General features: G+C 39.9%; 1 protein-coding gene across 1 annotated transcript in view; it reads right to left on the bottom strand.

Moving 5' to 3' along the window:
- The window catches only part of CFAP61 (cilia and flagella associated protein 61), a 90605-nt gene that overhangs the window by 73590 nt on the left and 1012 nt on the right, over window positions 1-16003 (bottom strand). The window contains 6 exon segments of the mRNA XM_052678279.1: window positions 3116-3269; window positions 5081-5213; window positions 10745-10871; window positions 11849-11916; window positions 12636-12712; window positions 14680-14830. Of these exon segments, the coding sequence (XP_052534239.1) occupies window positions 3116-3269; window positions 5081-5213; window positions 10745-10871; window positions 11849-11916; window positions 12636-12712; window positions 14680-14830 (710 nt within the window).

Genomic DNA, 16003 nt, shown 5'->3' with positions numbered 1-16003 from the left:
AGCCTACCATTAAATCTCTTTTCCTAAGGCTGCTCTTGAACAAAAGCAGCTTGAAATTGTGGCTCTAGATCTAACAGAGCTGCAAATGCAAGTGGCACCTCCAGGCTTCCTGCTCAGCAGAAAGAAGGCAGAAGCAGGAGGGTGGTAGCAGCTCCTGATGCCTCTCTGTTTTGGAGACAGAAGTTAGGAATTGGCTCCATGCTGTAGGTTGGTATTTCATAGGACTCATGATAAAACCTTACTTGCCATTCCAAACAGAGGGATACCAAGACATTAATGTATGTATGTATTTCTTAAGAAGTAAATAACATCACAAAGGAACATCAACAACCAAAATTACACAGATCACTCTGAAAGTAATGCCTCCTATCTATTTCCATGAAAACAATAGATAAAAAGAGCACAATAGCACTGTTTGACAGAGAAATTTCTCAGCTACTCATCACTGATTTTCAACATAGTCACAACCATTCGCAATGCACTCTATCAGCAATGAACAAGAGCCTGCATACTGTGCTCTTAAAAATCTGCACCAGCTGAGGCAACCCACTGTTCCACAGCTGTTATGATGGCGTTGCTAGGAAAATGTTGTCCATGCAGTCCATCTTTCATCAACCCAAACAGACAAAAGTCAGAAGGCACTGAATCCACCCTATATGATGGGTGTGATAGGTCAGTCCAGCCAAGACTGACAGGGCACTCCATGGTCCTCAAACTGGTGTGAGGCCTGGAGTTCCTGTGTTGCAGGAGAAAGGTTGTCTTTTTTGCTGGCCTGACTCTGGAAGTTTGAGCCTTCAGCTCAGCCAGTGTTGCAACGTAGCAGTCAGAGTTTACAGTTTGTCCGGGTTCCAGGAAGTACCAAGGGATCACCCCTTTCCCATCCCAAAGGAGAGTAGGTACATCACTTTACCCAGTGAGGCCTGCATCTTTTTCTTCAATGGGGAATTCGTCTGTCACCTCTCCATGGCCCCAGCTTGTAGTGGTGAAATCACATCTCCTGGTAATGATGCAATCCAGGAAGCTGTCTCATTCAGCCTCTTATTGGCTTAGTAGGTCCTGACCAACTTGCATATGGCGTTCTTTCTGTTCCTGTGTGAGCATCTGTGGGACCAGCCTAGTGCAAACTCTGTAATGTTTCAATGTTTCTAATGCATTGGAGCCAATATTCAGCTCCAAACACAATTCCCTGGTTACAATCCGCTGATTTGCGTGGATGAGCTGATCAAGACGCTCTTCATTTCATGGTGTGACAGCTGTACGTGGCTATTTGGAACTTGGCTTATCTTTAACACTGCTGTCACAATTGCTGAAACGCATCACCCTCTGGCTCACTGAGCACACATCCACTGTTCAGGCTCCATACATGTTCAGCAAGCATCAGTGAATGTCAGTGGTGCAGTTTTTGCCACATGAAGGAATTCAGCGGCACATCTTTGCTTCGCGTGCACTTCCATGTCAGACTCTGTTCTGTCAGACTGCCCCTCTGCTGCCCTCTGTTGCCCAGCAACAAAATGGAATGGAATACTGATGGAAAGGTTCAGCTGCTACTGCCATGCCACCAACATCTGCTTCTGATGTCGTGGGCCAATATAATAAAATAGAAGGCATTACTTTTGGAGCAGCCCTCAAATATTCCTGCCCATAGTTTATACTCCTCCGGTGCAAGACTTCTGCTTGTTGATTTTCATAAGGTTCCTGTCAGCCCACTTCTTCACCTTATCTAAGCCACTCTGGAAAGCAGCACAGCCTTCTGGTGCACCAGTGAACACCTCCAGTTGTAGATCATCAGCAGATCTGCTGAACTGAGAGTTTAGATCAAAATAGTTGTCTAGACTTCTTGCTGATATAGTGGTAGGACAGAAGTCAAAGTGAAATCAACACCACTCATATCTATCAGGTACTTAAAATACGGAGATAATATTTACAGCTTTAAAGTGAAGTATATTTCAAACTTTTCAGCACGTTTTTATATAGCTTACTGAAGAACTAATCCTGAGCCAACTTTGCATGACTTTGCAGGGTGGGTAAATTCTTTCAAACTTAGTTTGTTCCTGACCAAACAGTGCAAGGAAGGCAGGCCCACTACAGCAGGAAAAGAAGGAAGAGACTCCTATAAACAATCTTTCTTCTTCCTTCAGTCCTATCTATACATCTATATACGTTTGTCACCTATTTTGAAATAATACTCTTGAAGCTCCAGGAGTGTGGACCAATATATTATGCAGCTGGGTTTCTTCATCTCTTATTAGCAAGGTTCTTACCTTTGTGGGGTGGAGGAGGGGGAAGTGCATAGGTGAGCCTGGAAGGCAGTCTTTTTTCTTTCACTTTGCTCTCTCGCAGCTGCCAGCTCTGAGATACCAGCTGGTGACTGCTCTGAAGCTGCCTAGTTGTATTTTTTGCCTGGTGCTTAGTGTTTAAACAAGCAGATATGTATCGGTGTTTATTTTAATTCCATTACTAATAGTAGATAGCATAATGTTGCCCTTCTGGAAAAAAAAGACCTTACACACAGAAAAATAAAGACAACCACAGTAAATTATTTCTGTTCTACAAATAGGTGACATTCATGTTACTGTTATTTATTATTTGCAGTAAGGTGGCTCATAGCTGCTTTGTCATATCGTGCCCAGCACAAAACCAGAACAAAAATAGTCCCTAATGCCCCAAAATCTTGTAACCTAAAACACTGGAAACAAGATGCAGAGAAAGCAGAAAAGGGACCACAGGGAAAGGAGAGAAATCAACAAAACAACGTAACAGCCACTGTTAACCAGCTGCTCAGCTGCTGACAGACATTAGAACCAAGTTTGAAAATGAAATCTTCAGTTAATAGCACAACTGCAGCCAACTGGAAACACACCCTATGCTTTGAATTTGAAACCTACGTCCCACCTGTTTCACTGAGAGCCTCCAAGGTGCTAACAGCATACAGTCCCGAATTAAACAGCTCTCCTGCATTAAAAAACACCAGGCATCCAGCTCCAAAGCAGATACGTTCACTTGTTTTTTTTCTTACCAATATAAATCTACATTTTCTTCCAACCTTTTCAAAAGCTGCTCAGAAGCTAGAAATAAATGCAACTCGAATCTAGCTAGAATTTTAGAATATGGATACCTTCTGGAATGCTTGGCTCCTTTGGTACTTGGAGAACATCTTCAGGATGTGGTTTACAGAGTCCGTGGAAAAGCCGTAGATCAAAAGACTCATGTAACAAGGAAATGTCTACTTGAGAGCATAAGCTCATGAATCCCACTGCAGTGCCACCATCCTGAAATAGAACAGCAGTATCACAATATGCACAAGATCACCAGGTACGTTTAGATCAAGTGAAAAAAAAAAAGAGCAGTGATTTGCAGAGGGATTAGGATTATTTATATGGACAAAATTATGATCTATTGTTTCAATGAAACACCTTTTAACAAGAAATCTCCAAAAAGAGTGTAATTTTTCTTTAACTTAAAGCACAGCTAAAGTAAAATCTGGATTTAGCTAACCATAATGTTTGACTTATTACTGAATGTTATTCTGTAGATAAAATCGTGCTTACGCTGAAAAGTATATTTTATTTTCCCATGAGAATATAAACAGTTCTTTTACAATATATCATATGTATGATATAAAGGAATTAAAAACACCGAATATTTTCAAGTCCTGAAAATATCTCAGAACCAGCCTTTAGAAAAAGTAAATCCTGTCAAGTATGAAAATGAACCTTGCAATGTTGAAACAGCATCACTCTCTCCATTTGATTATACTACTGAAAGTTTCCAGAAAGATGTATTGTTGAGAAACAAAATAACTGTGGAAAATCAGAACTTGAATGTCGGTGGGTTTTGGCTTTAAGCTAAGACCAGCCCAGAAGTAGGAAGCTATCCAATTTTGTAGTACTATATTCAACTTTCCCATCAAACAATCAAAATATTTTTTTCCTTAGTATACATAATGAAGGCATCTTTTATGAACGTAATGAAAACTCACAGGTTGGATTTGTACGGCCATTCTGTTCCCCCATCAGCGCTCCCACAAAAATAATAATAATTAAAAAATCGAGTTCCATTTTTTTCCCAAACAACAAGTGATTGTTTGTTTGCCTTGTTTGCGTAACTGAACAAAAGCTGGGTTGCTGCAGTTGTCTGGCTGCTGTGTAATTTTAGGCCCAAGGCTCAGCAGAGGCTGATTAACCAATCCATCTACCATATGTGCAAAAAGAGGTTGCCAGCTTCATTCTCTGCAGGGAAAATTGGCATCTATCTTGGTTCGCATGGAGGTGTCTTTCCAATCTGCAGCAGCAAGTATAAGCTATGAGGGCCTGAAATACCTTTTGCTGGTATCACATTGAGCTATAAATGTACAATTGAAATGTATTATTTATAAAGATAGCCATCTGTAATGTGCTATTACACTAATGGCTTATTGTTTCCTATTTGGCTTCCAATGGCAGTGATTACATGGTAAGGTTTTATAAAATCATTCGCTATAGAAAGCAGACTTCTGGAATTAAGTAGGTTATGCTGCCTATCAGCTTGAAATACCACATACAATTACTAACTCATGAAAATATTAAGAGGAATTTTCAGTGTGATAACTATTACCACCTCTATTTGCTATTTAAATTAATTCCTGAGTTTCTGCCTTCAATTCATCAAAAGATCTGACTGCCCGAGCCAAGAAGTGGAAGGAAAAAACAAAACAGCACTTTCCACTGTGAAAACATTACTGGCTACAAGTTCTCAGATGCAATATTAGTTTTCACAAAGAATAAAAATTGGTCATCTATAATGCAAAACATCTAAAACAGCAACTTGCTTTTTTCAGAATGGCCTGTTTCAATTACTTGGAAAGAATCCATGCAATTACTGGGAACTGCTCCTTCATTTACTTAACAGTAGATACCACTCCTAAAGAACTGACATACACAAAGAAAGTGGCAGAGGGCATTGTGTGCGTGCAGATTGTGAATTGTACCTTCCAAAAGTGAGCTTGTTCTTTTTATTCACTGAGCTGCAGCATGAGCTGTCATTCACATATGACTTCACTAACATGATGATTAGATCCAACTAGAGCACGTGATAGACTGACCTCACAAACAACAGCTTGATTTTCTTCATCTTGACATGCTATGATATCAGCAAGGAAATATTCACTATGGGTTTCTTTCAGAATCTCATTCTGACGCGTCCAGATTGGCATGAGATCATCGTAATCTTCCAACCTATGAAAAAGAGATCATGTAATGTCCTAATAGCTGTCCTATTAACAGCTGCTGATGCTTCTGCTCTCCTCTGTTAGCACACTGACAAATATTAAGAAAATCTCATTCAAAGCACCTACCTGTGAAGAAATAATTTCACCTAAGGACATGCCTCTAACAGACACTCCATCTGGAGCCTCAGAACCAGAGGAGAGGCAGAGGCACTTTCAAAAGCCAACACCACCCACCTCAGATCTGGACTGCTCAATGGAGATGCCTTTCTATTTCTAAAAAATAACCAAAAGAGTAGCCCTGCTCAAAACTATCTCACCCAAGGCATCTCAGGCCAAGTGAATGTGGGCTTTTGGCCTCATTTAAATTAATGACATTCAGTGAGTTCAATCAATTAGAGCTGGCAGTGAGCTCAGAAAGCTACAACAATGCAATTAGGAAAATCTCCATTTTTCTTTCCTTTTGCTTTCCTTTTTCTTTTCCCTTCCTTTCCCTTTCTGTTCATTTCCCATTCTTTCCCTTTCCCTTTCTTTCTCCTTCCCTTTCTCTTTCCCTTTCCCTTTCCCTTTCTTTCTCCTTCCCTTTCCCTTTCTTTCTCTTTCTCTTTCCCCTTTCCTTTCTTTTTATTTCCCTTTCTTTCTCTTTCCCTTTCCCTTCCTTTCTCTTTCCCTTTCCATTTCTTTCTCTTTCCCTTTCCTTCTCTTTCCCTTTCCCTTTCTTTTTATTTCCAGTTCCTTTTCTTTCCCTTCCTTTCTCTTTCTCCTTCCTTTTTTCCTTCCCAGCCCTCCCCTCCCTTTTCCCTTTCCCTTTCCTTTCCCTTCCCTTTCCAAAAACACCCAACCAAATAATGCCTTTTTGTGCAGGAGAAATAGTGCTGTATATTGACTAGATTACTGTTATTACACACAACAGTGTGGGGGTCAACTGGCAGAAATCAAGCTATTATGCCTTCATAAGGCATTTGTTAACGCTCCATCACTGAAAAAGATACAAAGGCCAAAGTGCAACTACTCCATCCCTCTGCCTGGTGAGAAGCCTTCTGCATAGGTGTGAGCCTGCAGCATCAAGACTGTGTGTAGAGACATCTAACCTCAACCTCCTCTCTTTCAGTTTGAAAGCATTCCCCCTTGCCCTACCACTATCGCACCGTGTAAAAAATCTTCCTCCCTCCTGTTTACAACCTCGCTGAGCCCCGGGCCGCCCGGCCGCGCCTCGGCTGCCCTCTGGCGGCTCGGAGACGGGAGCGCCAGGCGCGGGGGCTGCGGCTCCATCCCGGCCTTAACGGGGGCCTCCCTGAAGTAAGATGACACTAGGAAAATATTTTCAAACAGCTCTGTTCTTTCAAAGCGTTACACACTGTAGGAACACGTTTCTGAAGATCGTTATCGGGAATGATTATTAACAAATCCCTGGGTTTTACTAAGAGTTGTGTTTTGCTGCAGGCTCCCGTTGCTCGCGTCTGTGCATGCTTGTACCGAATTTGAGGCACGGAATTTGGAACCCTCGCCTCCACATAGGCAGCAGTTCAGTAAAACAAAATAAACCCATCCTAGCTGTCACTCGTGGCTCCTTCACAGGAGCCTTACAGTGGGCCAAAACTTCAGTTTCTAATTTGATCCAGTAAGGGCTGAGTGCCCAAGTGCTGACAGGCTGACATCAGACCGACAGAGATGGGCAGCGGTGCCTGAGTGCCTCGCCGCTCCTTCGCACCACAATGAATGTGACCTTGCGAGCCAGCTTACATCTCTACCAGTGACCTCTTTTATTTGGACATTTTTTCTTCAGTTTTATTCTCCGGCCATCTGCCTGAAAGCTCTCTTCTTACTCCCATTGCTCAGAGATAAGAAGCCCTCCATCCCCGATCCAGTAGCTCTGACCTCTTTCTGCTTAGGTCAGCCGAGAGGGTTGTTGGGGCTGCACGGACAGTAAGGGAGCTGTTCCAGCCTGCCAAGAGTATCTGTTACATATGCCTTACTAACTGCCTTTTGAGCAAGGTGAATAAACGCTTAACTTGTGACCTTTAGGGTGCCCCGACTCGTAGCGCTGTTCCATCTGCCAGGAGTTTTTATAATTTAATTCTCCTTCCTAAGGGTAACGGCCAGATTCTCTCATTCAGTTTCTAAATTGAGAAAGGCAGCTTGAGGAACCCAGGCAGATGAATATTGTGACTGTTTGCTCTAAATTGAAGACAGATAGCAAGATGACAAACGTTCAAGCCGCATGGTTTTTCATTCATTTTCTCAGTTAAGACACTATAAATCACTCGTCCACAGTATTAATTCAAAAGCTGTAACTAAAATGAAGCTCTAAAACACTGGAAACAAATATTATTAATTCATATTCTTCATATTTCAAACTTAAATAGTAGTTTTTCTCTTCTTCCCAGGCAATATCTCCAGGGAAAAATAGCAGAAAGGTTTTCTACTGTCAGAGTTTTACTATTTCCACATAATAATGAGGACTGTTCCAAAAAGAAATGCCTCCAATTCTATTATGATGGCCCACAACATCAGAGGTGGATGTTGGCAGTATGGCAACAGAGCTGACCTTTCCCAGCAGAGTCACCTCATGCAGATATTTACAAGCATGGCATGTAGGCTCTTGTTCATTGCTGGCAAAAATTCACAGCTGATGGTGGTGGCTATGTTGAAAAATAGTGTTTTGCAGCTGAGGATGTGCTCTATCTGGACTAGGTGATCCTGTGAGTCTTTTCCAACCTTGGTGAGTCTATAATTCTATGATTCTGTGATGCCATCAAATAAGGCTACTGTGCTATTTGCATATGTTGTAGTTTCCATGTAAACAAATAGAAGCCATCATTTTTCATTTACTTGTCATCTCCAGGTGCAGATGACAGTTCTGCAGGCTTGTGGTGCTCAGAGAGGCTGCTATACAAAGCCAATGGCATTCAGTAGGCTCTGCATAAGCCTCATCATCTCCCCGCATACTGAGAGTTGTAGGAACAAAACTATTTTTGATTTCTGCAGTCCCCCACCTCAGATGTTTTGTTGTTGTTTTTTTTTTTAAACAAACATAAAAAGAAAATAAGAAAAAAGACCTTAATATACAAATACTAGGAAATTCCTAGACAGAGAACAAGCACAATAAAGACATTCCACAGAGCTGCAAATTTGTGCTGTCTTACATGGCACAGAAACAAGAAAGAGGATCTAAAGATGAGGTATCAGCAAGAAACTTAAATGTGAAAGCTTACTGGAGTGGGTTCAGACACACTACAGTTTTATTATGAAGGTCAGATAGAGAACAACATGAAAATTAATGGTTAAGCAAAGTATCAGTTTACAGCTTCCTCTTGCAGTAAGAAAGGGAAGAGGGAACACAGATTACCTTAATCTCCTATCATTGACCCAGAACATGTTGCTAGGCAGGTGTCTGTGGACAACTTCCATAGATAAATCCCTAAAGGGCTCCACTGAATGTTACTATGGCTGCCAGTGAAGTACAAAGGTGAATAGAAAGGAAAAGGAAAGACAAAACATCTGCAAATATAGATTCTCTGAGAAAGATAAATTGTGTTATCCATACATCTGTATTTGTATGAATATTACATAACTAGGTACTGTGTAATTAAAAAGAAATAAACAGTTTCCTGGTTAGTTTCCTAGGTTTTGTTTTTCATAAAAGTAAATTGGTTTTACTATTCACGAACAACTGCAGAAATCCCAGGGAAGATGCTATCTTTATGTGTTATACTGGTACAGCTTGCTTCCCACGTCCAGTCATGGCAAAAATACTTTCTATTGGCAATGTCTGATGGTCATAAAAAAAAACAAAAAACGTGTTTCAAATGAAATGGAAAACATTATAGTAAGAATCAAGGGGTGGGGAAAAACTTTAAATCCTTAGCCATTAATTCACCTACTGATAACGTGTTAGTATCAGGGGATCATCTGCATAATGGCAGCTGGTAGATGTCTCAAGGTAAAAGCTTTTTAAAAGCCTGAAAAGTTCAAGTTTGTAAGCAGATGATTTTGTGACACTGAAACATCCTCACCAACAGCAAAATGCTTTGACGTGGTCATGGTCAAGTCTCTGTCTTTCACCTTAAAATGTTCAAAAGCCAAGTTACTGGGTATTGCAAACACTGAATAAAATAAAACTGTAAGATGAGGAGCACTGTTTCAGGCCTATCTGGTAAAATCATAGATGTGTAAAACACCTCTCTGTGAGATCTATTAGTCCAAGATGTTAGCATGAACTAATCCACAGATAGGTGTAGATTTACTAAGCAGACAGAGGTTCCTAATGAGGCATTACCTTCTCTTAGCACTGGTCAGTATGGACCATACATTACATGATAGGGACATGCTTGCCCCTAAATTTTGATTGCTATTGCAAGGACCAGAAAGACTTCTTAAATCATGGTGCTGCTACACAAGCACAAAGCAGCACTTACCAGAACAAAGAGGAACAACTCCAGAAAGAATCAGAATCAAAATTATTACCTCATTAAACATTACCCTGCATGTGCCCTTAGCAACATGAAGAGGAAAACAACTGAATCAAAACGTGAAAGATGCTAGTTATATTGTGACCGTGGTACCAAGAAGAAGGTACACAGCACTGACAGCAGATATAATCCAGCAATACGTACCAAAAAATGCCCTAATTGGCACTAAATCTGCATTTCTCACTTACTGTAGTCAGTGGTGGCACAAGCCCAGAAAATTATGATTTGACATAAACAGCAGAATTCAAATGGCAGGAAAAAAAGCAGTGGTAAGGTCAACATACAGGTAGACATCAATAGATTGATGACATCAGCTAGAGAAACTTGCAGCTGTGCCTGGTGTGCACTGCTGACAGCAGAGCAGATAGACTAGTTTTTTCTTCTCCAATTTTTAAAGACCTTTATGGCTTGAATCCCAAAACAACAGCAAGGCTGTTGATATGTGCAAACATATCATAAAAGATAACAAAACAAAACAAAAACCAACTCATTGCTCCAAGCTGCAGGTATTGAAATACGTAACATTGTGGAAATTAAAAAAAAATAATAAATTACTTCATTGTTTTCTTAAACTCTCTCAACAGCACTGATGAGGCAAGCTCCCCTGAAATATAGTGACAGTAAATGTATGAAGTGCCTATACAGAAAAACTGTGTGAAAGCAAAAGGAGAATTTCTGTGTCTGAAAGATTAGTGGAACCAGGGAGTCTCTATTTAATTCCTCTTCAGCCTTTGCTCCACTAGCCAGAACATGATACAACAACAAAAACAGTCTGAATCTGTTCCAAAAAAACTGGAAATCCTATGCAAGGCAGTAAAACAAATATTCACAGAATAAACACTGCTGACCAATAAAGTATTAATTTGATTTCTATGTATCGAGAAACCCGATTTCTGAAAAAAATACAATTGATCTCATGATGAAGAAGGAAAAAACAGCATAATCACAAAATAGCTACTTAATAAGGCTTTCAAGCAGCAAAATCATGGCCATTGAGCTGATGCTTAATGGAATAGGAATTTTTTTAATTAATTCAGACAAAAAAGTAGATGTGAGAAAACTGCATTACCTTGCTTTGCGAACATGCAGCTGTGGGTGATGCTGATGTCTGGGACACGCGAGCAAAGTAAAGGTTTTATCCACTGCTGAACCTGGAGCAGTCATCATCTTTTCAAAGACACCATCCAAGCCTGGCTCTGTGAATGACAAAAATCCATTAGCAGTAATAATGAACTTTCATTATTTAAACTTTTAAATTATCAGGAGAGTCATTAGAGGAAAATGAATTTTTGAAGTTAAACAGTAATGCTCTCAATCTTTTAAGTAGTGAGACAGTAATGTCAGTAGTATAAGGATGTTAAAGCATTGTTACTAGATTAATTTGAGGATTATTCTGCCAGTTCTCCTATTTCCTCTACGTAACCAACGTCTTTTTCTACAGTATTTTGTAGTAGACAGAAGTGGGAGCCAGCCATTAAGTGGGTGCTTAGCTTAACAGTCTGAATTCAGGGCTGAAATTCCAAGTCAGATGCTGCTCTCAGATGCTGAGCAAGATGTGCATCTTCTCATCTCTTGTACCTCTGCCCTAAAAGAATCCTAGCTTCCTTCCACACCCCCAGCATGCCTTCTGTTCCCTACCAGTGAATCCTCTCCTCTTGTTGGACTCAGCTAAGTGAGAGAAAGTACCTGATGGGACTGGCTCAGACATAAGGGTATGACACCTGACAGACAAGTGTAGCTCATTCATTCATATACATATGAATGAATACATCTACACATGACTCGTTAGTCATTGCCTGCGTGCACCAAGGGGTAAATATCATTAACTGCCTGCTACAGAGCAAGCACTGACCTCAATCTCTTGACTCCACTCAGCCATAAGTATTCGCTGAACTTGTGGGAATTTATTTCTAAGATCAGTTTGAAGCCCCGTCCATTAAAGACTGCTGAATGAAACATGCTACTACATAATCCACTTTTACTAGGAAGGTCCATTAGAGGATACTTTAGGATTATGGCTTCTGCATGTTTAGAAAATGGTAACTGCTTTCAATATATATTAAAAAAAAATTTAAAAACAAAACAAGAGCCCAACACCACAGTCCACCAACACAGCATAGTAGTGGTAATTAGTTGTCATTATTTTAAGTCTACAGTGGTATTAAGTTCTTACCTAAATTCTCATCAGCTGGTATGAAGAGAAGTATAAACTGCAGTTCTGGTATTGCAATAAAAGCTCTCCTGGACAAATAACATAACTGTATTCAGTCTTTCATAGCTACATCAACTCATCAGCTAGTCTTTTAACGCGTAAAATTTATTCTCCAGTGTCTCTAATCTTCCCCTCATGAGCCCACATGGCTCAAAAATTGAAGCATTTCATTTAACACAAGTAATATGACAAGAAAATCACCTGGGCATTTTTACTGTTTCTTTCTACCCTATTTCTCTATTTCCTAATCTTCAGATTTCAAATACCCTCCTTCTTATATCAGTTCCACCATAGTGAAAACAAATACAGATGCCAGGTCTGTGTTGGCAAATCCCTGAGGTGGCACCAGGATGAGCTGCCGTGTCACGACAAAGTTTCCAAATTCCACAGCATCAGCCCCAAAGGCAATTCACTCCAGTTATGTAGGTAGGTTCTAAGCTGTACCAAATAACCTAATCCCTGAGTACTGAGCTAACACATCATACACTGTGCTGTTTGAACCGAATAGTTTGTAAAGTCCCTGTGTAATCCGTAGCTGGCAAATGAGCTAAAGATGATCTGGGAACAACCATACCCCAGAAACATCTATAGCTTTTGAAGCTTCGTGCTCAATCATGGAAGTTTAGAGTGGAAATTTAGAAAAGAAAAAAATAAGTAAATCCAATGAGTCTTGCAACTGCAATACTGATAGCAAACAGTGGGAGCAGATTGCACATGCTTCACTACAGAAACTTATATATTAACTCACCTGATGATTTCTTGGGAACACCCAGCTGCATATTCCTCTTTTGCCACAAACAGATGCATGAACAGAGTGTTCAAAGGCTACAATAGGAAGAATGAGAACCTAAATACCATGCATTTCATATTTATTGTCTACCCAGGTGTTAATATGTACATTTCCAGTATCTCTGACCTGCCCTCAAAGTGCACGAATGAGTAATTCATTGCCTTCAAAGCATATGCTCTACAAATAAAGGATGGTTTTAATATTATGATTTTTGCTTATGCAAAATCTTAAAATCTGATTCACGCTCAAACTTACTGTTAGAATATATAGTATGTTAGAATATATTTTAGATACATCCTTTAAAAAAAAGTGTAACTTTTTTTTTGTGTCAACTAATAACATTTTACATGAACCACAACAATCAACAACTCCATCTGGATGTTTATTTACTAAAGACATTCTTCGTTTCTTGCCAGGTTTAAAGAAAGAAAAGAAAGACCTCACAACTAAAACTGTTTTTCCCTTAAAGGATAGGGGAGAATTACAAAGTCTCTGCAGTGCACTGTTAGACACATTTGAATATCCAGGCAGAAACAGAACTGACTAAAAGATGCCTTTTTCCTATTTGCCAGTTTGCCTGCAAAACACATTGGAGAAAAGGAATCTCATCGGAACACATACAATTGTTTTGCCAGTGCTGAAGCACAAAATATCCACAGAATCTTCTGCATAGAGTTTAGAAAATCTGTATTCTAGAAAAACAAGGGTTGTTCTGCTCCTCATCAGTATTCTGAAGCATCTTCCACTTCTGTTTATAAGCAGTAACTGCTAACATGCCAAAGCTTTTTTTGGTTTGTTCCTTTTCTCATTGTACACCTCTGCATTCTGAAGTCAGCTGCAGTTTTCCTACAAGAGATATTATCAAGTAGGCAGCCCGAGGAAGGGCGAGCAGAGCCAGCAGCGCAGTGTAACACAACAGGGGCAGCTGTGCAGTGAATGAAGTGGTTGTGTCTGCAAAGAACAGTACACAAAGTACTGTTCAAATGACAAAGAAAACAGATTACAAGAAAATTGTGTGGGTTTATTTTTTCCTTTACTCCTATGTAAGATGTAATAATTGTTTCTTTTAACAGCAAATGCAGCAGTTTTAAATATAATCACTGTATTTGTCAGTTTTTCTGCAAGCCATTGCTTAATAATGCCCAGAACAACACTGGAAAACTGATGAACTGTCTGGAGATGATTTCAGCACTGCCAATACTGGCTGCTAGCTTTTGAATGTTTAGAGTCAACATTTTCTACCATTTCTCAGCAATCACAGGATGATCCAGTTCCTGGATGGACTGAAGGATGGACAGCATTCAAATGCAGAAATTCTAAGCACCTATTTCTAGTTTTACTAAGGGTAATTCACAAACTTGACTGAGGAGCCTGTGTGAAAATGGGCACCATATAGAACAGAGTGCAGCCATCTCCACACCAACACTAAACAAGGTCATTCCACAATCAAGTCTCTCGTGTCAGCACAGTCCTGTACTCAGTGTGATTAACCATCCTTCAAAGGGCAATGTGCTCCCCATCCCTTAAATTTGGATTCCATCTTGTAAAACAGCAAAACTTGATTCCAAAAGGTAAGAAAAGAGAACTTCAGTTCAGGAAGGGAACATCACAGACATCACAGCAAGGCCTCCTGTGCTCCTGACAGCACCAGAGCTGGGTAGGTTTTTGAATGAAAAATGATAACAACAGCAATAGCTCATGCTGCTCCCATTGACTGTGCAATACATTAGAGATGTTTTACTCTTATCTGGCAAAGAACTTGCATTCCCTACTGGCCTCTGCCAGGATGACAGTTATCTTATGTCACTATAATGGCATAAGCACAGGTACTCGTGAACTTCTTGATGGTTTACTAAGGAACCTGACCATCACCTTCCTCAGCTTGAATCATCAGCTCCACCAGAAAGAGATTTTAGATGCCTATGCATATTTCTTATAGATGAACTTTATCTGGGAAAAAAAAAAAAAAAAAAAGCCAACTAAAATAATACAATCTACTTACAGTGCATTTGTTGTTAACATAGTTTTTATTTAAGAATGATTCCCAGTCGGACTGATCAGTGATATTCCAATTTGGATAGTCAAGAAAGATGGCGTGGGCTAGAGCCTCATTCTTCTCATTGCAGAGTGTCAGAGCAAAAGTTGATTTTTCTCTGTAAAAACAATTTCATTTTGCAGAATTTGAAGAAAGCGCATGGGAGATTTACACTTAACCATCAGGTTTTGTAGATTTAACTATTCAGCAAAAGTGAGAGGGTTTTCTGTTTGTTGTTGTGTTTTTCATACGTGTGTATGTGAACAACTTCTTCGAAGACAAGCCTCTTGCATGTCTCAGCTCTTGAAATATACACGCAATTAACAAAATTCTTCAGTATTTCTACAGTGTTTACAAATGTTTGTGGTTTGTGCCTTCACATCACTGGCATTTTTGCAGAGGAAGGGACCTCTTTATAAAGTAAGCTTTGTACTATTTTCTCCTTCTCTTCAAATTTTCATCCCCTTCCCTCCCTAATAAATTATTGTTTGGAAATGGAAAAAGGAAAAATCACTAGAAATATTACTGAAGAGCTTCAGTCATCTTTCTTTCTCTCTGTTTTCAAGTTTCCCACACTCAAACTCTACATGTGCATGTACTCACCTACCATGAGTAACACTACTGTTTATAACTCAGCTCGTTACAATGTCGCCATGCTTAAAAGTGCAGCAAGGGTCAGGCTCAATCAAACTTTATTACCCACATCCTATCTTGGACATTACTGTTTCAATTTCTAACAGTTATTTGATTCTGTTACTATAATAGCTCACATGATTTTTCAAATCCTGCATTTAATGGCTGTTTACAAAGGTGGATAGTGATAGGACAAGGAGGACTGGTTTTAACAGTTAAAGGGGAGGTTTAGGTTGGATATCAGGAGGAAGTTTTTCACACAGAGGGTGGTGAGGCACTGGAACAGGTTGCCCAAGGAGGCTGTGGATGCCCCATCCCTGCAGGCATCCAAGGCCAGGCTGGATGTGGCTCTGGGCAGCCTGGGCTGCTGGTTGGTGACCAGCATATAGCAGAGGGTTGGAACTGGATGTGGTCCTTTGCAACCCAGGCCATTCTATGATTTATTCTATGATTCTATGAACTACTACATATTTAGCATCTAAGTGTTTTGTCTTCTTCATATTTTTCTTCATACGTCTGTTTTTCCTCAGATAGTTGGTATCTGAGGTATTTGGACAAGTGGAAAAAGCCTACATGGCCTAGTGGTATTTCACACAGTTTGTCTCTGTTTGTCATTCATCACATCATAGAAAGATGAAATGATCAACACTTTCTGTGT

Source organism: Tympanuchus pallidicinctus, unplaced genomic scaffold (genome assembly GCF_026119805.1).
Source record: "Tympanuchus pallidicinctus isolate F22 unplaced genomic scaffold, pur_lepc_1.0 scaffold1, whole genome shotgun sequence".
Lineage (NCBI taxonomy): Eukaryota > Metazoa > Chordata > Aves > Galliformes > Phasianidae > Tympanuchus > Tympanuchus pallidicinctus.
The sequence above is the reverse complement of the archived record's forward strand: the minus strand, read 5'-3'. Positions and strand labels throughout refer to the sequence as shown.